The sequence below is a fragment of the Stegostoma tigrinum genome, chromosome 30 (genome assembly GCF_030684315.1).
Source record: "Stegostoma tigrinum isolate sSteTig4 chromosome 30, sSteTig4.hap1, whole genome shotgun sequence".
NCBI classification, from domain to species: domain Eukaryota; kingdom Metazoa; phylum Chordata; class Chondrichthyes; order Orectolobiformes; family Stegostomatidae; genus Stegostoma; species Stegostoma tigrinum.
In genome coordinates, this window is record NC_081383.1 from 36,755,997 (window position 1) to 36,781,574 (window position 25,578).

The following is a 25,578-nucleotide window of genomic DNA, read 5'->3' on the forward strand; positions in this document are numbered from 1 at the left end:
GCTTTTCCAGCAATTTCCATTTTTGCAGCAAGTATCTTGTTTCCATTGATATGATGATGCTTTACATCTTGTATCAAACCACATCCATAATAGGGGCTTCCTGTTAGTGCCATTGCCATTACACCAGGGGATAAACTGCATATTTAGCAATGCCACACTGGTTGTTCATGTCTTTGGCGAGAAGCATGTACCCGTTGATACCCCAATGCTTTCCCCAGCTGGAAAACAAAAACAAATTTGCATTAAACTACAGCATTGTCGTTATATTCAGGTTAATGGCTCCCTACAATGCAGTAAAACCAAGTGAGGAATCTCGCTTAAATATTGAGACATTCCCAGGGGTTGAGTTTGAGAGGGGTCTGGTGTGACAAATCTGATCTCTAGGTCCAAAGCTGGACCCAACCAATCAGGTTTGTTAAAAAGTCTGTTATCAGAGACATTCTTTGAATGATTTAAGGTTTTACATTGTAGGTTATCTAAATGGGAAGAAGGCACAAACAGATACAGTTCGCATTAGGTTCCTGTTGGAGTGGAACTCAACTGGTCTTCACACATGGATGAAAATTTTACCAGTACTGAGCTCTATCATTAATAGCATCTCAAAACAAGTACAGTACAAAGAGCCTTCTAACAAAGAAGGAAAAAGTTTAAGGTTTTTTACTCCCCCGGGTCATAAATGCTTGATTCAATAGCACCTCAGTCACGTTTATGTGAACATAGGTCTAACCAATTCCTTTTTACGTGGTTGGTGTGAACTCTGACTTTTTAGCCTCTTTCTGAAAGAGAAGCCATCAAGGCAGAGGGTATTGGGATCTATTATGTGGGAATTACCTGTTTTTAATAATCCAATATCTCTGTGCAGTTTCTCCTTCACCATGAGTTCCATATCCCACGACCAGCACTGCATGATTCAAAGTGGTAGTGCTGCATTTGTTATCTTGATAAATCCCTGTGTGGAAACAAGTTTCACCAGATGAAGAGCCTACAATAAATCTACTTATGTGACTCTATGCCTCATCTCTGATTATTTTCCCTTTAAAATCAAATCAGGCTCTTTCTGTTGGACTGGACCATGTGCAATCAGCCTGTTATACAGTACAAGGAAAGGACATTTGAACAACATGCCTGTGCCTGCAGCATGGTGGAGATATCCCAATTAATCCTATTCCCTTGCCAAGCAGCATCTCAGGAGCACAAAAGCTGACGTTTCAGGCCTAGACCCTTCATCAGAGACAGGGATGGGGAGAGGGTTCTGAAATAAATAGGGAGAGAGGGGGAGGCGGACCGAAGATGGATAGAGGAGAAGATAGGTGGAGAGGAGCGTATAGGTGGGGAGGGGATAGGTCAAACCAGGGAGGACGTTCTTCCTCTCACCTATCCCCTCCTTCTACCTAATAACCTCATCCCGCCTCCTTGACCAGTCTGCCCTCCCCAAATTGACCTATTCCCCTCCCTACCTCCCCACCTATACTCTCCTCTCCACCTATCTTCTCCTCTATCCATCTTCGGTCCACCTCCCCCTCTCTCCCTATTTATTTCAGAACCCTCTCCCCATCCCCCTCTCTGATGAAGGGTCTAGGCCCGAAACGTCAGCTTTTGTGCTCCTAAGATGCTGCTTGGCCTGCTGTGTTCATCCAGCTTCACACTTTGTTATCTCGGATTCTCCAGCATCCGCAGTTCCCATTATCTCTAATCCTATTCCCTTGTTTTTTTCCACAAAGCAACGTAACATTTTCTTCCTTTGAAATGTTTAATACATTTGCTTTTCAATATTATTCATGAGCCTGCTTTTTCAGGCAGTGCATTCCAGGTCACAACAAGTTGCTGTGTAAGAAATAATATTTCATCGTATCATCTCTGGTTCTTTAGCCAGTTACCTCAAATCCGTGTCCTCTAGTTGCCAATCACTCTTTTCACAGGTTCTCCTTACTTACTGTATCAAAACTGTTGATGAATTTGAGCATCTTTATCAGATCTCCTCATAACTTTCCCTACTTTGTCTTTTTCCATATCCTTTTTGGAAATTATTATTTGCTCCTGGGCTGAGAACATCCCATGAAAGGCTAACATTTATTAATCGTCTCTCTTGCCCTTGAGAAGGTGGTAGTGAACCATAAATGTGAGCTGCTGAAATGTAGACTCACCCACAGCGGTGCCGGGACAATAAAGGAAGTGGTTCCCAAACGGGACGGTGAGTAGCTTAGAGGGGGGTTTGCAAGTTTTCCTGTATCTGCTGCCTTTGGTCTCCTGAGAGTTAAAGGTCCTAGATTTGGAATGTGCTTCCAAAGGAGCTTTGGTGAATTGCCCTCTGTGCTTCTTATCAAAGGTTACCCTGCAGCCACTATGTCTCAGTACTACTAGAGTGGTGAATGTTTAAGGCAGTGGTCAATATCAAATGGGCTGCTTTTTTCTGGGTGGGGGCAATTTATTGACTGTTGTTAGAACATATTGAATGTTGCCATCATGTTAAGAGAAGTCACTCTCATCCAACATCTAAAATTCAGCTCTTCTGAGCAGAGCCATAATGTGCGCTGAAACTAAGCGACCCTGGCAGAATTTAAACTACACATTAACGAACACATTATTGCTGAATAAACGTGCCTTAGTTGCACTGATGACACCTTTCGACACTTTGCTGATGGGTCTGTAATTGACCAGATTGGATTTGCCCTGTATGTTTATGGACATACCCGAGCAGATTACCATGTTGTTGAGTAGATACATTGTTGTATTGAATGGTTTGGCTCAGGATTCAACTCATTCTGGAGCATCAGTCTTTACACTCGGTGTGTCATTACTGCTCATTACCTTTTCTATGTCTACCGAACTCAGCTGTTTCTTTGATATCAAATAGAATTAATTGAGTTGCCTGAAGACTGGCAATGATGATACTGGGAATATCAAAAGAAGGCCTATACTAATCCGCCTCAACCTCTCCACCCACTCTCACTCACTCCAACCTCTTCCCCACAGAACGCGCAGCCCTCCGCTCCCTCCGCTCCAATCACAACCTCACCATCTAACCTGCGGACAAGGGAGGCACAGTTGTAGTATGGTGCCACACTACAACCTCAAGTTCACCTGAACCATCTCTAACACCTCCCTCACCTTCCTGGACCTCTCTGTCTCCATCTCAAGCAACCACCTAGAAACTGATATCCATTTCAAGCCCACTGACTCCCACAGCTACCTGGATTACACCTCCTCCCACCCACCTTCCTGCAAAAATTCCATTCCCTATTCCCAATTCCTTTGCCTCCACTGCATCTACTCCCAGGATGAGGCATTCCACTCCCAGATGTCCTTGTTCTTCAAGGACCGCAACTTCCCCCTGCAGTGCTCGAGAACACCCTCGACCATGTCTCCCGCATTTCCAGCAAATCATCCCTCACACCCTGTCCCCGCAATAACCGCCAAAAGAAAATCCCCCTCGTCCTCAGATACAACCCCACCAACCTCCACATACAATGCATCATCCTCCGACACTTCCGCCATCTACAATCCAACCCCACCACCAAAGACATTTTTCCATCCCCACCCTTGTCTGCCTTCTGGAAAGACCACTCTCTCAGGGACTCCCTTGTCCGCTCCACACTCCCCTCCAGCCCCACCACACCCGGCACTTTCCCCTGCAACCACAGGAAGTGCTACACTTGCCCCCACACCTCCTCCCTCACCCCCATCCCAGGCCCCAAGATGACTGTCCATATTAAGCAGATGTTCACCTGCACATCTGCCAATGTGGTATATTGCATCTGCTGTAGCCGATGTGGCTTCCTCTACATTGGAGAAACCAAGCGGAGGCTTGGGGGCCGCTTTGCAGAACACCTACGCTCAATTCGCAATAAACAACTGCACCAGTCGCAAACCGTTTCAACTCCCTCTCACATTCCTTAGACAACATGTCCATCCTGGGCCTCCTGCAATGCCACAATGATTGCAGGAACAGCAACTCATTCCACTTGGGAACCCTGCAGCCCTATGGCATCAACATGGATTTCACAAGCTTCAAAATCTCTCCTCCCTCCACTGCATCCCAAAACCAGCCCAGCTCGTCCCGGCCTCCCTAACCTGTTCTTCCTCTCACCTAGCCCCTCCTCCCACCTCAAGCTGCACCTCCATTTCCACCTCCTAATGTCATCTCACCCCGTTGACCTGTCCATCCTCCCTGGACTGACCTATCCCCTCCCTACCTCCCCACCTTTACTCACCTCTACAGGCTCCATCCCCACCCCTTTAACTTGTCTGTCTCCTCTCCACCTATCTTCTCCACTATCCATCTTTGATACACCTCCCCCCTCTCTCCCTATTTATTTCAGAACCCTCTCCCCATCCCTCTTTTCTGATGATGGGTCTAGGCCCAAAACATCAGCTTTTGTGCTCCTAAGATGCTGCTTGGCCTGCTGTGTTCATCCATTTCCACACTTTGTTATCTCAATACTAATCATGTATTCAGTTTTCCTAAATAGAGATGGTTGTGCACTCTGCAACCTTCTCTTCCACATTGTGATGGGATCGATTGTCACTGAGGATGAGGATATTTGTAGAGTTACCCCTGCCAGTGGTTGTTTAGTTATAAGCACTACTTGTGACCCTAGCCAAATGCGTTTGTTGTGAGGTGGCCTAGCTCAGGCTGTGCTGTACCATGTTTAACCTGCAGATAGCCCTGTATTGGTGTTGCTGCTGGCATAGCCTCCTGCACTTGTCAGTGAATCACATTGGTCCCCTGTCTTGAGGTGGCACATTGTGCTGGAGTACAATTCTGTGGCCCAGGTATAACCTGACTCCGCCCCATTTATCATGGTGGTGGTTCCACAGAATGCAATGAAGCGTATCCTCAATGTGAAGATGAGGCTTTGTCTCTGTACTTCTTGTGTGGTGGTTACTCCTGTTAGAACTGTCATAAACTGATAAATCTGCAGCAGGCAAATTGGTGAGGACAAGATTAAGGCTTTTTTCCACCTTGTTGATTCTTTTACTGTTGACTGTAAGTAGATATGCCGTTCAGAATTTAGCCAGCTTGGTCAGTACTGCTGTTATTGAGCCATTCTTAACATGCTCCATTATTACCCAAGTGCTTCTTTGAAGGGATGTAAATGATGATGCACATATTATTACTGGCAGGACATTTCCTTGCTCATCTTTGACCTGCTGCCACGAGACTTTAAAGGATTTAGAATTGATTATCAGGACTCAAAGGGTTGCCCTCGACTGAATGTACACCACTGTGCCACCAGCTCTTGTCAGTGAGCTCTGGTAGTGGAAATGGTGTAGCACAGAAAGCAGCCATTTTGCCCCAAACTCCAATAGCACATCTTTGGTAAAGCTGTTCAATTCATCTCATTCCTTTGGCACTTTTGCCCATAGTCCTGTAAACATCTTCCTAACCTTAAGCAGAACTGGCCTCTAAATGATTTAATAGAGTAGATTGCTGCTGGATTCTCCCTCAGTCATTGATAACTCCAACCTCCAGAATGAGGCTTCCAACAGCAGCTGGAGGCATAGGTGGGTACCACTGTGTGTACGCAACTTCCCTCTTTACATGCAATCACAGAATCATTTCATGTAAGCTTCACCTGAGCGATAGAACTGGAAGGATAGGTGAGCTGCATCAACTCCAACTGATATAGGTCCAACTGAAGCCACTGCCATCGCTAATGCCTCCTCGCTGCCATGACGAATGGTTCTGTACCCAGTACAGTTAGCAACACTGTGCAGGGGGTTGTACTTACAAGGCCCCTTATCCTATAACATAAAGAATAAAATTAACAACCTGTAGTATATCATTACATATGATTTGAGCTGAATCTCTGGAGATAATGCTTCCAGATATCTCAGATATGGCAGAAACAACAGTAACTTAATTTTTATTTTAAAGTATCTCCAATAAAGAAGTCACTTCCATAAATAGTCACAAATGTGTGCAGATCATGACATGCAAGGTCAATGGTGGTGGTCAAAGAGATGGATTTTAGAGAGAGCCAAAGACAGTAAGAGAGTCAGGAAGGCACAGAGGCTTAGAGGAGGAACTGCAGAGAATCACACATAGGCAGCTGAAGGTACAGTGCCCAGTAATGGAACAAAGATAGCAAAGGATTAGGGATACTGATAGGGGAGGTGCTGGCATAACAATAATGTCAATGGACTGGTAATCCAGAACATCAGATTAACGTTCTGAGGACGTGGGTTTGAGTCACACCATGGTAGGTGGTGAAATTTAAATTCAATAAAGATCTGGAGAAAAAAAGCTAGATTAATGGTGTCATGTAACCACACTGTTGATTGTTGTATTGGCCTCTAGGAAAGGAAATTTGCTATCCTTTCCTAGTCTGGCCTTTATGTGACTCCAGACCCACAACAACATAGTTGTCTCTTACCTGCGCTCTGGCCACTTAGAAATGGGCAATAAATGTTGGCCTACTGAACAAAACTCACATCCCATGAACAAATAAAACAACAGTATTTGAAGCTCTGGTACCTTTGTAATATTGTACAATTAATTGTTTCACCATAGGTTTATATTTGATCATCTACAAAACATGACAAGTGCCCTTTCTTTTAAAATTCTCTCTCTACGAGGAATGCTTTGCCTATTCCCCACTTCCAAGGTGCAGCTGGGTGGCCACTTCAGCGAGCAGTGAAGACTCAATCGTGGCAGAGCTCGATCTCGTCTGGACCAAGCGAGCATGGTGTGTTTTCTTCCCAAATAAACAAATCAATCACTTGACTTTTTATGACAGTGTGGCAGCTTCGTGTGAACTTCCACCAGAACCAACTTCATAATTGCCAGATTTTTAAAAAGATGGATTGAAATTCCCAAACTGCTTTGGTGGAACTTGAACTCATTGCATATTGCCCATGCTTAAAGGTTGTCCAGTAACTGAATCATTGAACAACCATATATTTTATTGCGATCCACAAACTAATTTATTGATAGCTGATGATGAATTAAGTACTTGGAGTGAGAACTGGGGAAAGGACCTGTTTCAATTATTTCATGTCATTCTGAATGAGAACTGAACCCAGTGTGGAACTTTGGGTAGCACGGTGGCTCAGTGATTAGCACTGCAGCCTCACAGCACCCGGGACCCAGGTTCAATTCCAGCCTCAGGCAGCTGTCTGTGTGGAGTTTGCGCATTCTCCCTGTGTCTGTGTGAGTTTGCTCCGGTTACCTCGCACAGTCCAAAGATGTGCAGGTTAGGTGGATCGGCCATGCTAAATTGCCCGTAGTGTTCAGGGGTGTGTGGGTTATAGGGGGATGGGTCTGGGTGGGGTACTTCAAGGGGCAGTGTGGACTTGTTGGGCCAAAGGGCCTGTTTCCACACTGTAGGGAATCTAATCTAATCAAACAAGATCAGCTGGAAGGGAAGGTTACGGGCATATCATCTTTTAGTAATTGAGAGTAGCTGGAGCAGCAGATGCAGGAAGATATACTCAAACTTTAAAGTGGGGTGTATTAGGACAGATTGTTTTCTTTGGTTGGAAAGTCATTAGTTTTCAATTGTCATTAAGAGTAGAAGAGGTTTGAAGAAATGTTGAAGGATTGAGTGCTGGATGGAACTAACATTGTCATGAAAAGTAGCTCAATGTTTGAAGCAGTGAAAGAGACAGGACCATTAAGAGTGAGCAAGGAAATAGGATTAGGTTTGGCCTACTCTAACCAAGTGCTAGCACAGATAGTCCCCTTTCTGTGCTTTTAACTGTATTGTTACCATTGAGCCAACGTCCCTATGACAGGAGCATTTGTTAAGTTTGATATGTGAGAAGAATCTCAGTTTCTCCCCAACAGCTCCACCCACCCCAAGCACCCGCAGTTATTAGCAACCTAACACGGTACAATTGATTTAGTTGTCAGTGAACAGTAGGGTATTAAAGTAGGTTTGCAGGATATATAAACAGATGTTGAAATAGAGCATGATATTGACTTAAAAACAAGACACCAAGGGAAAGTGTAATAAGACATGTTAAAGCATGAAACATAATTTTTTATCATTATTGGAATAACTTATTATTGGAAAATCTTCTGATGATTGGAATGACTTCTTTATGTTACTGACTGACTGATACAGTCATTTATATGGATGCACAGGTAGAAAACAGTGAATAGTACAATGTATAATCTTACTGTTGCAATGTAGGGGTAGTAGGTCTCGTTGTCTATTCCACCATTTCTCTGTATATACTTAAAGGCTTGATGTACCAGTCCACCGCAACATCCTTCATTGCCATGGTGTCTGGAGCAGTCGACAAGATTCTGCTCACTCAGTGAGATGAGTTTATTTGTCTTCCTGTAGATCTGTCCCTCCAGTGACCCAGTCGCACTAAATGCCCAGCATGAGCCACAGTGACCCTGGTAATTTAGCAAACACGGTCACCCTCTATTTTTCTTAGTTACAGATCCATTTAAACCATGATCAGGTGTTAATTTTGCATCATTAATGATAATAAACCACAATTAGTTCAACAAACACTCCTCACCTATCACAATGATGGCAGTAACATAATATGTTTAGTAGCATAAATGGTGATGGAGGAAGAGACCATAGTGGACTTCAAAGAGCCAGCAGGATTCTTACCAATATTAAGAATTGGAGTAATTAGAGAAACATCAAGTGTAAACTATACATAGATTAGCTGGATGACCAGAGGTCTTCTGCCTGAAAAGTGCAATTATAAATTCACTGGTCTAAGGCAATGTAAGTTAAATGACATTTCCAATGAGACAGAAGTATGTGTGAATAGTAGCTTACTTCATTTAGAAAACAGCTCTGACAGTAAAACATTGAACTCACTTCAAATGTCTAAGAGTAAGACTGGACTTTGATTCAATCAACCCAGTTGGAACCAAAAAAACTCATTAAAGATGTGTATTTTCACCTGATCCTTCACTTCCGTGACATACCCACGTCCACGCCAGTCAATGCCCTGAGGAGGATCCATTTTGTCATGGTCATGGAGTGACTCTTCGTTGGGAGTTGGGCTCTCCAGGTTTCTTTGAATAAATCCATTCATGAGTTGGTTGAATTCCTCACTGGTCTAAAGAGAGTAACAGTTGAATAATGAGATTTCCAATGTTCCAATGTTCCGAGTTTTTTATTTAGAGCCAATGAAATGCACTGGAATTGTAATCGCTGTTATAGTTTAGGAAACATGGCAATCGAATTCCATGTGGCAAGCTCCCACAAAACAGCTATGTGATGACAGCCTAATTGTTTGTCTTTGGAGAGATTTATTGACAAATATTGGCTAGGACAATACAGATGACTTACCTGCTCATCTATGAAATGGTGCCACAGGATCTTTTGGTCTGCTCAGGGCAGATGAGTTCATGTTAACACTCCATTTAAAAGACAGCACAAACAACAGTGCAGCACTCCCTGGCTCAAACACAGCCCCACCAATGCTATCTCCTAAACAGCCCAGAAACCACTTTCCAAAGGCAGTTGAAACATCAAGTTAATCATACGAATGTCAGATTACAGGAGGCCATTCGACTGTTGGTGTCCAAAAAGCTAGTCCTCTTCCCCAACCCTTCACCATGGCCCGACATTACCTTCTCTCTTTTCGTAATTGTCCCATTTATTTTTGAAATCCATGTTTGAATCTATCTCCACTATGATCTCGGGCATTGAGCTTAACTGAAGGAGGACAGTCTGCACCTTCACTGTTGCAGAAATATCTTTGGCATCTCTTTGCAGAACAAGGTCACAAACCCAACAGTTCTGGAGTGAGCTAATTCTATCAGTGTTCATTGCTAAGCTAAAAAGAACTGCATGGGCTCAGCCACTTGCATTAAATAGAAAATGGTCACTTACCCAAGGACCTGGTGTATAGCGAGTTGGCTGCAGGTTCAAGATCTGGTGGATTCCCATATATCTGCTACAGAGTAGCGAGGGAATGAATTAGTCATTGACAGCTCCAACCTCTAGGGAGCCAATGGAAGAGGAAGGGAAAGCTCAGTCTCCTGAGTTGAAGGCACAAAGCCAATAAAGGCCAGGGAAAACTGCATCTTCTCAGCCTCATCTCATGGCAGGTTGTGAAAGAGACTACCATCCTTGTGCCAGGCCCTTGATTCACATTTGGTAGTACTTCACGCAAAGTTAACATTGTTTCATGCTCATAGGAGGAATGGGAATTAATGGCACATTTTGGAAATAGGGAGGCCCTTAAAAATGAAGAAGTGGAGGAATTTCTTCTGTCAAGGAGTTTTAATCTCTGGAATTCCCTACTCCAGAGACCAGTGAAGGCTGGATCATGAAATATATTCAGGGTTGATTAGATGGGTTTTTGATTTAGATTTAGATTTTGTAGTAAGGTAGATTTCAGGCCACAAATAGGCCATCTATCATCTTACTGAATATTGGAACAAGATCAATCTGATTAATGGCCTACTCCTGTTCCTCATTAATGTCTTATGAAAGGATGCCAGAGAAATTACTGTATACAGAACTCAGGAGATAATTCAAGATTTAGGGGAAAATGGCATAGTTGGCATTCTGAAAGGTGGAGTCAAACCAACTTTGTTAGACTAACCCTTCATATCTGTTGAAACTTCATGTGTAGCCTGATTCCATACCATATTGGATTTGCTCTTTAGCATCATTTAGTAGGAAATTCAGCTTGATTCACAGGAGCTGTTCTAGCTGGCCACGAAAGAAAGAACGTAGATTGCATTTATGTAATCAGCAGATCAACAAATCCTCAGGTAAGGCTAGAGCTTACAAAAATAATGGAGGGGTGAGACTTTGTATCATTTGAAACAAATATACCAGCACAAATAGAAATAAGAAATTATAATCCGATACCCATTCCAGAGACACAGTTACAGGATTCCGTAGAAACATTGAAATTAGGACCAGATGTAGGCCATTCAGCCATTTAAACCTGCTCCAGCATGCAATATGATCATGGCTGATTATCCAACTCCCTTCAGTGCTCCCTCTTTCTTCCCATACCCTCTGATCCCTATAGCCCTAAAAACTACACGGTTGGTTCTGCTATAACATGTGTTCTGGCAATGCGAATTGGTTATAATGCGACTGACAAATAGGAGAATGCTATTTCTAAAACGTGAATTTGTGATGGCTATAACATGATTCCATCGGTGCACGGAGGCGAACACATTGACATTTCATGATCGTTTCATGGGCTCTGTCCTCATTACAACCAATGTTAGTGCAGCTAGGGTCTCCACACTGACACCATGTGATCATTTTACAGACTTAGTCATGAAGCGCTTTCTGGGAGGCGCACAGTGCTCTGTGATTTTCAATTTTTTGCAAATTCTGCCATTTTATTTCGTTATTTAGCTTTTATTAATAGAGGGATTGAGTTCCAGAACCAAGAGGTTGTGCTGCAGCTGTACAAAACTCTGGTACGGCCACGCTTGGAGTATTGTGTACAGTTCTGGTCACCGCATTATAAGAAGGATGTGGAAGCTTTGGAAAGGGTGCAGAGGAGATTTACTAGGATGTTGCCTGGTATGGAGGGAAGGCCTTATGAGGAAAGGCTGAGGGACTTGAGGCTGTTTTCATTGGAGAGAAGAAGGTTGAGAGGTGACTTAATTGAAACATATAAAATAATCAGAGGATTAGATAGGGTGGATAGGGAGAGCCTTTTTTCTAGGATGGTGACAGCGAGCACGAGGGGGCATAGCTTTAAATTGAGGGGTGAAAGATATAGGACAGATGTCAGAGGTAGTTTCTTTACTCAGAGAGTAGTAAGGGAATGGAACGTTTTGCCTGCAACGGTAGTAGATTCGCCAACTTTAGGTACATTTAAGTCGTCATTGGATAAGCATATGGACGTACATGGAATAGTGTAGGTTAGATGGGCTTGAGATCGGTATGACAGGTCGGCACAACATCGAGGGCCGAAGGGCCTGTACTGTGCTGTAATGTTCTATGTTCTATGTTCTATGTAGATATGAATTAAACATTTATTCAAGCTATGCAATCCTTTCTGTTCGGCTTTAGAGCAATTTTGAGTGATACTTTTTGGTGCTGTGCCCCTAACCCTGCTTTTCCCATTGGCCCTGTTATTTATGTAGTACGATTTTACTCAGGAATGCAAATATTGCATTAATGCAGAACTGACTGTATGTAACTCCACCTTGAAAACATTCAATGTCTTAGCCTCAGCTGCTTTCTGTGACAGGCTCCCCACTCTCTGGATGAAGAACTTTCTCCTGATCTCAGTGCTAAATGGCCCACCTGTATCCTCAAACTGTAAGGTAATCATTGGTCCTTGAGAGGATGAGAAAGGATATTTAATAGTAGGAAATGATGAATTAGCTGAGGCAGTGAACAGGTATCTTGTGTCGATCTTCACAGTGGAGAACACAAATAACTTGCCAGTAATTGATGTCTAAGAGGCTAAAGTAGGTGAGGACTAAGACGTGATCATTATCATTAAAGAGATAGCATTGGGCAAGCTAATGGAGCTAAAGGTGGACAAGTGTCCTGGCCCAGATGGAATGCAACACAGGGAACTAAAAGAGGTGGCAGGAGTAATATCAAATGCACTTGTGGTAATTTTCCAAAAGTCGCTGGACTCTGGGGCAGTTCCGGCAGATTGGAAAATAACCAAAGTGACTCTTCAAAAAAGTAGGTAACTAAAAGACAGTGAATTATCGGCTGGTTGGCTCTACTTCCATAGCAGGGAAAATGCTTGAATCTATCATCAAGGAAGAAATAGCGAGACATCTAGATAGCAATTGTCCTAGTGGGCAGATGCAGCATGGGTTCATGAAAATCTGGTCACGCTTGACTAATTTGCTGGAATTCTAGGACGTCATTACAAACACAGCAGGCAATGGGTACCCAGTAGATGGGGTGTATCTGGATTTCCAAAAGGCTTTCAACAAGGTGTGGTACAAAAAGCTGCTGCATAAGATAAAGGTGCACAACATTACAGGCAATGTATTGGCATGGATCGAGGATGGGTTAACTAACAGGAAGCAAAGAGTGCGGATAAATTAGTGCTTTTCTCATTGACGAACAGTATCTAGCGATGTGCCTGAGGGATCAGTGCTGTGACCCCAGTTGTTTACAGTTTTTTACATAGCTGATTTGGAGTTGGGGACCACATGTAATGTGTCAAAGTTTGCGGCTGAAACTAAGACGAGTGGGAAATCAAAGTGTGCAGAGAACTCTGCAAGTTTGCAGAGGGATATAGATAATTTAAGTGAGTGGGCAAAGGTCTGGCAGATGGAATTCAAAGTTGATAAATGTGAAGCCATCCATTTTGGTAGGAACAGCAGTCAAAATGACTGTTACTTGAACAGAAAAAAAATTGCAGCACACTGCTGTGCAGAGGGACCTGGGTGTCCTTGTGCATTAATTCCAGAAGGATGGTTTGCAGGTACAACAGGTAATTAAGAATGCAAATGGAATTTTGTCCTTCGTTGCTAAAGAGATTGAGTTTAAAAGCAAGGAGGTTATGTTACAGCTGTACAAGGTGCTGGTGAGGCCACACCTGTAGTACTGTGTGCAGTTTTGGTCTCCTTACTTGAGAAAGGATGTACTGGCACTGGAGGGGATGCAGAGGAGATACACTCGGTTGATTCCAGAGTTGAGAGAATTGGCGTATGAGGAGAGACTGAGTAGGCTGGGATTATATTCATTGGAATTTGGAAGAAAGAGGGGGAAACATATAAAATTATGAAGGGTATAGATAAGATAGAAGCAGGGAGGTTGCTTCCACTAGCAGATGAAACTAGAACTAGGGGGCATAGCCTCAAAATGACGGGGTGCAGATTTAGGGCTGAAATGAGGAGGAACTTCTTCATCAGAGAGTCTGGGTCTAGGCCAGAAACATCAGCTTTTGTGCTCCTGAGATGCAGCTTGGCCTGCTGTGTTCATCCAGCTACACACTTTGTTATCTTGGATTCTCCAGCATCTGCAGTTCCCATTATCTCTGAGAAGTACATAGAATGCTTTCAGTGTAGAATCTTTGAGTAGCACATTCAGAGCTAACCAGAGAGCAGGCTATACTGTACATGGTATTGTGCAATGAGATAGGATTAAGTAATGATTAGATTAGATTACCTACAGTGTGGAAACAGGCCCTTTGGCCCAACAAGTCCACACCACCCCTTGGGGCGTCCTATCCAGATCCATCCCCCTATAACTCACACACTCCTGAACACTACGGACAATTTAGCATGGCCGATCCACCTAGCTTGCACATCTTTGGACTGTGGGAGGAAACCAGAGCACCCGGAGGAAACCCATACAGACACAGGGAGAACGTGCAAACTCCGCACAGACAGTTACCCGAGGCTGGAATCGAACCCGGGTCCCTGGCGCTATGAGGCTGCAGTGCTAACCACTGAGCCACAATGGTTTCATAGTGAAAGTGCCCGAGGTGTTAATGATCATAATATCATTGAATTTTAAATTCACTTTGAGGGAGAATCCAAGACAAGCATTTTGAATTATATGAGAATATAGCGCCAGGAGTTGCTGTTCAAATAAAAAGGTCACCGATTTAAGACAGATGTGTTTATTTCCTGACAGATTGGTCAGGTGATTTTGGAACTCTCCTCCTCAATAGGTAGTGGAAGCAGAGTCATTGAATGTTTCTAAGGCTGGAATAGATAGATAATTAATTAGCGTGGGGGGTGCATTCTCCTCAGGGTTACTGGGGCTAGATGGGTAAGAACATAAACATAACACAAGAACATAAGAAATAGGAGCAGGAGTAGGCCATCCAGCCCCTCAAACCTGCCCAGCCATTTAATAAGATCAAGGGTGATCTTTTTGAGACTCAGTTCCACTTGCCCGCCCAATCACCATAACCCTTAATTCCTTTACTGTTCAAAAATTTATCCAGCCCTGCCTTAAAAACATTCAGTGAGGTAGCTACAACCGCTTCACTGGGCAGGGAATTCCACAGATTCACAACCCTTCGGGTGAAGAAGTTCCTCCTGACCTCAATCCTACATCTGCTTTCCTATATTTTGAGGCTATGTCCCTTAGTCCTAGTTTCACCTGCTAATGTAAACAACCTCCCTGCTTCCACCTGATCTATTCCCTTCATAATCTTATATGTTTCTATAAGACTTCCCCTCATTCTTCTGAATTCCAATGAGTATAATCCCAGTCTACTCAGTCTCTCCTCATAATCCAACCCTCTCAAATCTGGAATCAACTGAGTGAATCTTTTCTGCACTCTTCCAGTGCTAGTATATCTCTTCACAAGTAAGGAGACCAAAACTGCACACAGCACTCCAGGTGTGGCCCCACCAGGACCCTATACAGCTGCAGCATAGCCTCCCTGTTTTTACACTCTATCCCTGTAGCAATGACAGACAAAATTCCATTTGCCTTTTTAAGTACCTGCTGCACCTGCAATCTTACTTTTAGTGATTCATGCACAGGGACACCCAAGTCCCTCTGCACAGCAGCGTGCTGCAATTTTTACCGTTTAAAACATAGTCCATTTTGTTGTTATTCCTACCAAAATGGATGACCTCACACTTATCAACATTGTACTCCATCTGCCAGACCGTTGCTCACTCACTTAGACTATCTATATCCCTCTGCAGACTTTCAGTGTCCTCTGCACACTTTGCTCTACCGCTCACCTTAGTGTCATCTGCAAATTTTGACACACTACACTTAGTCCCAAACTCCAAATCATCTATGTAAATTGTTAACAACTGAGGTCCCAACACCGATCCCTGAGGCACACCACTAGCCACTGACCACCAAGCAGGAAAACACCCATTTACCCCTACTCTTTGCTTTCTACTGGTCAACCAATCCTCCTTCCATGCCAATACATTACGTGTAATACCGTGCAACTTTATCTTGTGTAGCAGCCTTTGGTGTGGCACCTTGTCAAATGCCTTCTGGAAATCCAGATACACCACATCCACAGGTTCCCCATTGTCCACCATGCAAGTAATGTCCTCAAAGAATTCCACCAAATTAGTTAAACATGACCTACCCTTCATGAACCCATGCTGGGTGTACCCAGTGGGACAATTTATGTCCGGATATCTTGCTATTCCTTCCTTACTGATAGATTCAAGCATTTTCCCCACTACCGAAATTAAGCTAACGGGCCTGTAGTTACTTGCTTTTTGTCTGCTTCCTTTTTTAAACAGTGACGTACATAGTCTGTTTTACAATCTGCGGAAACCACCCCAGAGTCTGGTGAATTTTGGTAAATTATTACTAGTACATTTGCTATGTCCCCCATCACCTCTTTCAGTTCCCTGGGATGTAAGGGTACGGAGAGGAAGTAATCAGATTAGTCTTTACCTTATGGAGTGATGGAACAGGCTTAGGGGGCCAACTGCCTTATTTAGCACCTTATTTGTATGTTTGTGTGTGATTTTACATCAAACCCTTAGCATACCAGTCGAGTGCTGTCTCAACGCCAGTTCCCAGGTTCAATTCTAGCCTCGGGAAACTGACTGTGCAGAGTTTGCACATTCTCCTTGTGTCTGTGTGGGTAGAAACCTGACGCTGTAGTTCCTTCCCACAGTCCAAAGATGTGCAGGTTCGGTGGATTGGCCATGCTAATTTGCCCATGGTGTCCCGGGATGTGCATTCTAAATGGGATAGCCATCGGAAACACAGGGTTGGGAGGTAGGTCTGGATGGGATGCTCTTTGGAGAGTTGTGGGGACTCAAAGGGCCGAGTGGACTGCTTCCACACTGCAGGGGTCTATGATTCTATCCCAGCCAATGAATAACTTTCAAGTACATTCCTGTTGTTTAGTAGATCATTGCAGCAGCCACACTGAGGAAATTGTTGCACACTGAACAAGTTCACCGAAACAAAAACAAACAAATGACTGACCAGCTACTTTGCTTTTGATGGTGCTACTCGATAGAAGAATGTTGACCAGCTCGTGGGGAGAACTTTCCGTTCTTCTTTGAAAAGGGCGGTGAAATGGGCTGAGTGGATGACTGGGTTTAATGCCTAAGCCAGTAATTAGAACCTTGCATTTCATGAGTGGGCTTGAGCTCACAGGCCTCTGTATGAAAAAGTACTACAAGCCAGATCACAGTCACTGAAAGTCCATTGAGACTGACTGAAATAGCTGCTTTGCATTTGATACTGACCATATCACCAAAGTGATTCATCTCCATACGAAATGTGTGTTTGCCCATTGCATGCTCCAGGTTATGTTGTTTGATTTTTTGCAGATTCTTCTCCCATGTTATTCTCCTCCAATTTTCTTCATTCTAAAAGCACGAGAAAAAAAATACACTTACAACCAAAGAACCCTGGAAACTTGACAAGGATAATAGACCTGACGCAGCAGACAACTGGGAGTGATCAGAAGCTAGCCAGTTGGTTAAAGTATTCAGAGTGCAGCTTCATTAATTGTTGGTTTGAAATAACTGTGAAATTAATAAAGAGCTGTGAAATTAGTAAATAGAAATTTAGTAGAAATTTGTTACAGCTGCCACGTTTGTTTAGAGGATAGTGAGAGCTCCCGATAGCATAACTAAGGAGAAACCCTTTCTGTCAGAAGACCCACAGGAGCAGACTACTTAATACTACAATCTGTACTGCTGCAGGTATTTCTGATATTATGCATGTTTTGTTAACGCAAATTGGCTGTAACGTGATTGTTGAATAGTGGACGCTGTTTGGAAAAGCACGAACTTTCTACTGTACAGTATAATGATTTTCTTATGGCGATTTCCCTTCAACGTGATTTTCTAAAGATGATTTCTTTGGCATGATTTTCTGTAGCTGAGATCACACAAGAACGCAACTATCATATTATTGGAGAAATGTCTGTATTCAATTTGTGACCCAACTCCTTATACTCTATCTCCCTCAACTTGTTAAAAAAAACTATCAATCTAAGATTTAAAATTAGCAACTGACCTAGCATTAAATGTTATTTACGGAAGAGAGTTCCAAACATCTACCATCCTTTGGTGAAGGGTTTCCTTATTTGACCTTTGAGTTGGACTCTAATATTTAAACTATGGCCCATTGTTCTAGTCTCATAACTGACAGAAATTGTCTCTCTATTTACCCTGACAATTCCACGAAATATCTGGTATCAGTCTATTAATCTAAACTGCAGTTCCTCCAAGGCTGTTGTATGCTTCCTGAACTATGATGTTCAAAACTGCTCACAGTACTCCCAATCTATATAGGGCTTTGTGTAGCTGTTGAACAGCTTCAACACCTTGTATTCTAGCCCTCTGTACTCGAGCTAGTTTTCAGATTTTGTTCATCAATTTACCTGGACCCCTGAGTACTGGTGGAATTTCAAAGTGTCAGCATTTAAAAAGTGCTGTGTCCTCTTCTTGCCTAAATTAAAGGTCTTATCTTTGCCTGCATTGAAATCCACTCACCTATTCATTCAAAATCTACTTATAATCTACTTATAATCATCCATTTATACCGTCTGCAGTCTATTTTTGTATCATTGGTAAACATGAAGACATTGCTTTCTGTCCCTACTTCTAGTTTGTTGACAAATATGCTGATTAATTGAGTCCCTAATGCAGATCCTTGTGAATCTGCCAATTTGGGTACCTGCCAGGGGTTACAACACTTTATTTCTTGAAATTTTCTTGAGCTACTGTTACTTTTTCGGGCTAATTTACATTCTTGCTAACCCCTTAAATTGGTGAGATGCGGTTGCACTCGGGCGAATTTTCCAATATCTTGACCAAGTGTGATTTTCAGGAGTTTCCCAGAAGCTGTCCCGCTGTGGTGAATAGTGACTTTTCTCACACACTCATCTACTCCTGAGCTCATTATTGATGTCTCAGGGTTTCACAGTGAGTGACCTTCTGGCACAATTCAGCAGTCAGCTGAGGTGAAAGGACCTGGCACTGTTCATTCCACGGGCAATATATTTGAACCCCAACTGCATGCCATTTTCGATGCTGCAGACCAGGACCTGCCTTTCTTCACCAGCTGATGCAACTGTTTTCTCTGGAGATGTCCCAGAGAGGGAATCTGGAATTCCGTTTTAAAGAGAGGGACCTGGAGGTGCTGGCAGAGTGATGGTGGGCAGGAGGGCAAAACTCTTTGCTGGAAACAAAAATGCTGGAGATCACAGCAGGTCAGGCAACATCCATGAAGAGAGAGCAAGCTAACATTTCAAGTCTAGGTCATTCTTCATCTGAGCTGATGTGAAATGTGGAAGGGGGCCGGGAGGTAGTGGAGTGGGGAAACGGGGTTAGAGTGCTTGGGGAGAAGGGCTGCTGATAGTGCAGATTAAGTGATCGGAATGTGAGAATGGCAGACCAATAGCCAGACTCTTTCCTGTGCACTGACAATGAAGGCCACAGCACCAGACTGAGCCAGCCAGAACTGAGATAACAGCCCCATACAGCTGTATCATCTGTCCAAAGAAGTGCAGGCTGGGTGGATTAGCCATGGGAAATGCAGGGTTACAGGGATAGGGTAGAGTGGTGGGTCTGGGTGGGATGCTGTTCAAAGGGTTGGGATGGACTTTATGGGCCAAATGGCCTGCTTCCACACTGTAGGGATACAATGACTCTATGATTTATACCATCTTTTGCATCCTGTAGAGGCTAAGTGCCACCATTTTCTTTCTGATACCCTACTCTAACACTGCCTGTACATACACCCCTCCCACTAACACACAATCTACCACCCTTTTCACCTTCCACAACTACTAGCTACTGTATTTTCGAGAAGAGCTTTTGCGTCTCAATGAATTTTCCCATAATGGTTTGGTGGAAGAAACGAATAGAAAGTATTATGATAGTATTAAGAAATAATATAGGAATAAATCATTCAACCTCTCAAGCCTATTCTACAATTCAATAAGCTCTGTATCTCAACCCCATTAACCCACTTTGGTGGTGTCAGATGAAGGATAAATATTGACACCAGGGAAAATAAGTTCTTGTTTCTATCTATAGCTGTTTGTGGGAGCTTTCTGTGGGTTATTTGATTGCCACATTATAATAATCAATCTACTTCAATACCATTTCATTGGCTGGAAAGTATTGTTTCATTAAACAATGCCATATAACTCATATATGATGTTTTACTCCATACATTCTAATAGTGCAATAGGAAGTGTTTGGAATCCATAAGTATTTTGTTGACCAGTTGAGGTTTTCATTTTATTTTAGTAAAGGAAGAACACAAGTCAAATATTGGTTCCCTTTCCAATTTGGATGCCTCCTGTGTTTTCTGTTTCTTACCTTTCCGTACTGTTTTCCATGAAGTAATGTCCACTTCATCCAACTTTCATCCAATGCAGGGTCAAAGGTGAATGAGGAAACTTCAGCCAGAATCCAGGTCATCAGAACCAGAAAGGTCTTCATCATTGATTACGGAAGGGGTGATACCAGCTGTTAGACATCATTAAGGTTCATCATTATTCCTGAGCAGTATATTCCCTTCATATTTATTCAAACCAGTTCCACTACTCCCTGATTCTAAGGTTCGTCCATTGCATATATTGTATTTATATGAACAATGTAGTTAACTCAGTAAGAGTGAACAGACCCACTTTCTAGTCAGTGGTCTCAAAGCTGAAGGCCTGGCAACTATAATCAAGAAGACTTAAGAGGCCAGAATTACAGGAGCACTGATATCTTGGAGGATTGTGCCGTGATTTTGCTTGAAGTAGAGTGCACAATTAAATGAAGGTAATAAGATTCTGCAAAAAGAAAATCATCAATAATCTCAAAGCTGTGAAGATTCAGGTTGAAATGAAGTTGAATATTACCTTTAGACTTGTCTATTCCATAGCAGTAGTGATTAGATAGTGAGGGCTGAGCAGATTCCAGGAATGGAGATGTAGTGATTGTAACAGGGTCAGCTAGGTGAACCTCATAGACTATGAATTCTCTGTTTGGGGCTGTTAATTTGGTCCAGTCAGGGAGCCCTGGCTGACAGCTATAAACAGGAGTGTCAGAGGTTCTGTTTGCTCTGAGAGTTGGCTCTGAGGAGCCAGATCAGTGTCAGAGACTCTCCAGGTGTAAATAAAGGGTGACGTGATGACAGGATACCAGCCTCTAGAATTATTTCAAGGGAGGAGTGATATTATGAAGCAAGCTGAAAACATGGATGAAAATTTTAATATGTAGACACATAATTAATGCAAATGGAGGTTTATAAGGGCAGGAGTGATAGTTGAAAGGGACTTGGTGTGTGTAAGGACTTGGGCACCAGGTTTTTGATTCACCGTTAGTTAGTCTGACCACTAGTGCTGTGGAATAGTCAAGCCTAGAGGTAATATTCAATTTGAGTTCAACCTAAATCTTCACGGCTTTAAGCTTATCTATGACTTTTCTTCTGTGGAAACTTACTGAATACTTCCATTTGATTGTACATTCATTTCAAGCAAGATCATGGCATAAAACCTTTTGTTAAAGCTTTTTGTTATTTGACATAATGTCTCTCTATGTGGCTCAGATTCAAATTTGGATATTACGATGCTCTTGTAAAACCCCGTACTGAGTTTATTTTGTTGTTATGTTTGGAGACTTATAACAAGTTTGTGTAAATGAGTCAAATAGTGAACTGATCCAAAAGGGAAGACCACTAAACCACCAGACTCTCATGGCTTTTATAAAATTCCTTCTCAGAATGTGGCATGTGCTGATTAGGTCAGGATTTAATAATTGTTCTTTAGAAGGTGATTGTAAGATGAAATTCTTTGGAATTATAACGCTAAGTATGGTAAGTTTGAAGGAAGATTGAAGTAAAAGACCTCTGGGTAATTACAGCACCAGAGCAGAATAAGTGAAGTCTTATTTTACAATTGAATCATTGCATTACAAGTAATCTAAGATTAAAGAAACAATGTAGTTTGCAGCTTTGAGCTCTGCCTTGCTTTGCAACACTAACAGTGGGTGGAGTAACAGTAGTCGTGGGTTTGGTGACATTTACAACGTAATCGGATGGTTTTCCATGAAGTCACATTTTCACGTCAGTTATGTTTTTGTTGAGAAATCTAAAAAGTCCAAAGCAAAGCATTTTATAAAAATTGAAGAAAACAGGAAAAATCTAAGTGAATCAAGAAAAAGGTTTGTGGTTGCAGCGTGGTAAATTATACAAGCAATGGAAGGTTGAGAAAGAAGAAGAGACGGTGTTTGAAAACGCATCACAACTGATGAAATGTGTTGAACGTTTTAATGGTGGAGAGTATGGAAACAAATTTGTTCAAACTCCGACAAACGGAGTTTTAGTCAGCAAAAAAAAATCAAGGCTTACGGAAAAAGGCGAGCAAATGCAATTACGGATTATCAGAAAACCAAAGAATTATGGCTGCTGGAACAAATTCAGAAATTGCTGGAAAAACTCAACAGACCTGGTAGTATCTGTGGAGAGAAAGCAGAATTAACATTTCAAGCCCAATGTCAGCTATGATCTCATTGAATGGTGGAATAGAATCAATGGGCTGAATGGCCTACCTACTTCTTATGCAAATTATGGTCTAACAGAAGCAAGGCAACTGTTTTTAGGGGTAATTATTGAAGAATAAGCATTTGCACCAGGCTACCCCCACTACTCTTGAACACATTGCTGTAGAATTGCTGCTCGAATCAGAGGCAGATAGGATCTTTCTTTAACATTTTACCAGAGGCGGCATATCTGACAATACTGTATTCTCTGAAGTGTCAGCCTACATTATGCAAGTGAGGCTTGAATCCTCAACATTTTGCTTAGAGGTAAGCCATGGTGGTTCAGTGGTTAGCGCTGCTTTCTCGCAGTGTCAGACTCAGTTGTACTCTTGGGCAACTGTCTGTTTGGAGTTTGCATATTCTCACTTTATCTGTGCAGTTTTCCTGTGGATACTGCAGTTTTCTGCACAGTCTGAAGATGTGCAGGCTAGATGGATTAGCCATGGGAAATGCGGGGTTAAAGTGATGGGGTGGATCTGGATGGGATGCTCTTTGCATGGTCAGTTTGGACTCACTAGGCTGATGACCTGCTTCCACACCAACCCCTATGTAAGAGTGTTTGTACTGAGAATGAGTGGACACTTAGGAGAAACAAAGTCCTTCTGTACTATCTTCACCTGTAGCTACTTTTAACCAGTTTTCTTTCGAAGTGAAAACAGGAAGAAAATCAATTCTTTAGAACCAAACCCAACAGCAACATACAACATGGAAGTGTCAAAGATTTCCCTACAGACAGCTGAACTACTCGGAGAGTCCACCAGCAAAGTAATATATACATTAATTGCTTTAACCAGAACACAGATGTTTTGAAGAGTTGTGGAGCTGGAGAAGGTTACAGTGATAAGAAGTGTAAGGCCTTGAAGGCATTTGAAAATGAGGATGAGAGTTTTAAAATCTCTGAGACTGTTCACTCGGTAACCAATGTAGATCAGCAAGCACAGGAATAGCGCAGGAATGAGATTTGAGTCGCATAGTGACATGGATAGCAGAGCTTAGGATGACTGTGATAATGGGAACTGCAGATGCTGTAGAATCCAAGATAACAAAGTGTGGAGCTGGATGAACACAGCATGCCCAGCAGCATCTCAGGAGCACAAGAGCTGACGTTTCGGGCCTAGACCCTTCATCAGAGCTTAGGATGACCTCCGGTTTAGCGAGGATATAATTTGCGAGATTTGCCAGGAATGTGTTAGTATAGAGATAATGAAGATGTGAGGACTGGCAACAGATGAGTTAAGGCAGGGTGCAGAGAGGATAGTAGTCTTCTTAATGGGGCAGATATACAGTGAGAGGTTTATCTGGAGGCTAATGATGTTATGAAGTTTGAAAACTATCTGGTTCAGCCTCAGGCACAGAGAGGAATGGAATCGGGGTGAAGGAATAGGATTTGTTGGGATTGAGAGAATGGTGTTGACTTCCTCAACATTTGATCAGTGAAAATTCTTCCTCATACGGCACTTAATGTCAGGCAAGCAGTGTGATCACAGAGACATTGGAGGAATCAAAGAAGGATCCACCGACCTACAAAAAGGATGGGTAACCAATGTTCATAGGGTTCAAATGCAATTGTTAACCAAATCCGTTATTAGGCTGGGTCACATTATCAGAGATAAAACTGGTTTTGGTCATCTGTCCAGAATATGATCCAAACTATTTGAAAAAATTACCCTGAAAACATTTTTCTTATTGTTGTTTAATATTATGCCAAGTTATGACAAGTAAATTTGCCCCTTTATGATCTACTTGTTAAATGTGAAACTAAATATGTTTACATTCAGCCCTAATTAACAAATACCATACTTCTGTTTCTTGGAAAGCATCATTTTCTGCTATTTATTTGACATTCATCTGCCATAACTTACATTCTGTATCTTAATTGCAATGCTCGTTCACAAAAAGACTACTTTAAACCCTATGTTCAGTACTCCTACATTTTTATTGTACTGACCATGGTTTGATCAGTAACACTCTTGTGTCTGAGCCAGAAGACATTGTGTTCATAGAGCGTAAATCCAAATTGATAATTCAACACAATACATTTGAAATATTGAACTTTAGGAGTTCTTGACCCTTAGACACGACATCAAACCAAGATCTCAGCTACTGTCTCAGTTATATGTAATAGATCCCAAGATATATTGAAGAGCAGCAAAATTCTTCCCTGTCTGGCCAATATTTATTGATACACCATTAAATCAGATGGGTCATTGTCACACTGCTGTTTGTTGGACTTTGTTGAGTAAGTTTCTGATTCTACATTATGGCAGTGACTACATCTCAACAGTCTTGGCTCAAAGGGACATTGTGAAAAGTTATATATTTCCATTGCCAATTTTAGAAAGAAATAAAACAAAGACAAGTTACAGCAACCTGAAATTCAACATTTTATCTTAAAAGCCTTTATCTTGGAAAAGGATAGGTCACAAAAGGAAAAATAAATGTAATTCAGAAGTATAGAGAAACAAGCAGAAATATTATAACCAACCTTGCTATGATCTTGTCTGTTGCGTATTGCAACTCACACTGCTTTAACTTCCTGAAAGTTGCAGATATCTTCATCTATCTAACTGATAAAATGACTAATTAAGTTCCTGGTGTTAATTCAGCATCACTACCTTCTGGTATACACTGCTACATTCTCACAGTTTACAGGCTTCACAAACCCCCGTTTCATGTGTGCATGCAATTATAAAATCAAAAATACTGGTTCAGTTAATTTATTTTTTGACTGCTTGTGCCTATCTGCTGTAATCACTAAGAAGAGTGCAAACTGTGCCGAGGCCTGCGATGCTTTCCTGATTTACACTCAAAAACCGCAGCGGTGAGATGCAGCCTGGGCCTGCACCAAAAGCACCCTGAGCTCCTTTAACACCATGGCTTCCCCACTACCGATGGATCTACATAAATTAGTAACTAGGTTAAAGGTGCACAGGCTTTTTTTAACACCTTGTAACATTTGGAGTAGCCCAGGCCTCAGAAAAACATAGAGCTAGTTAATACGGTCAAAATACCTTTAGAAAATACTTTATATCCATGAGTTAATGAGAAAATGGTCAGTCAGTGCACCTGATCTGTCTACACTAACCACCAGCCTGTGCTGGAAGGTGGAAGAGCATATAAAATGAGAACTTGCTGGGCATCAGTGATAGCCACAGTTGATAAAAGGCAGGAGCATTTGTCTGCTTTGGAATCAA

At 42.3% G+C, this 25,578-nt stretch overlaps 1 protein-coding gene across 1 annotated transcript; it reads right to left on the reverse strand.

Moving 5' to 3' along the window:
- LOC125466001 (procathepsin L-like) lies at positions 1 to 24,966 on the reverse strand. The gene is made up of 8 exons (XM_048560075.1): positions 24,870 to 24,966; positions 20,174 to 20,323; positions 17,081 to 17,203; positions 8,878 to 9,036; positions 8,126 to 8,350; positions 5,577 to 5,745; positions 832 to 949; positions 1 to 218 (listed from the first exon to the last, which is right to left on the reverse strand). Exons 2-8 carry the CDS (start codon positions 20,297 to 20,299, stop codon positions 119 to 121), a joined length of 1,020 nt encoding a protein of 339 aa, XP_048416032.1. The 5' UTR covers positions 20,300 to 20,323; positions 24,870 to 24,966; the 3' UTR covers positions 1 to 118.
- Between the last annotated feature and the right edge of the window lie 612 nt (positions 24,967 to 25,578).

Coding starts and splice junctions, on each gene's coding strand:
- LOC125466001 (XM_048560075.1), bottom strand. CDS start 20,299: ATGATGAAGACCTTTCTGGTTCTGATGACCTGGATTCTGGCTGAAGTT. Junction 9,037..17,080: donor TGAATCACTTTGGTGATATG/GTCAGTATCAAA, acceptor TACTCTCTTTAG/ACCAGTGAGGAATTCAACCA. Junction 219..831: donor TATTGGATTATTAAAAACAG/GTAATTCCCACA, acceptor TTTGTTTTCCAG/CTGGGGAAAGCATTGGGGTA.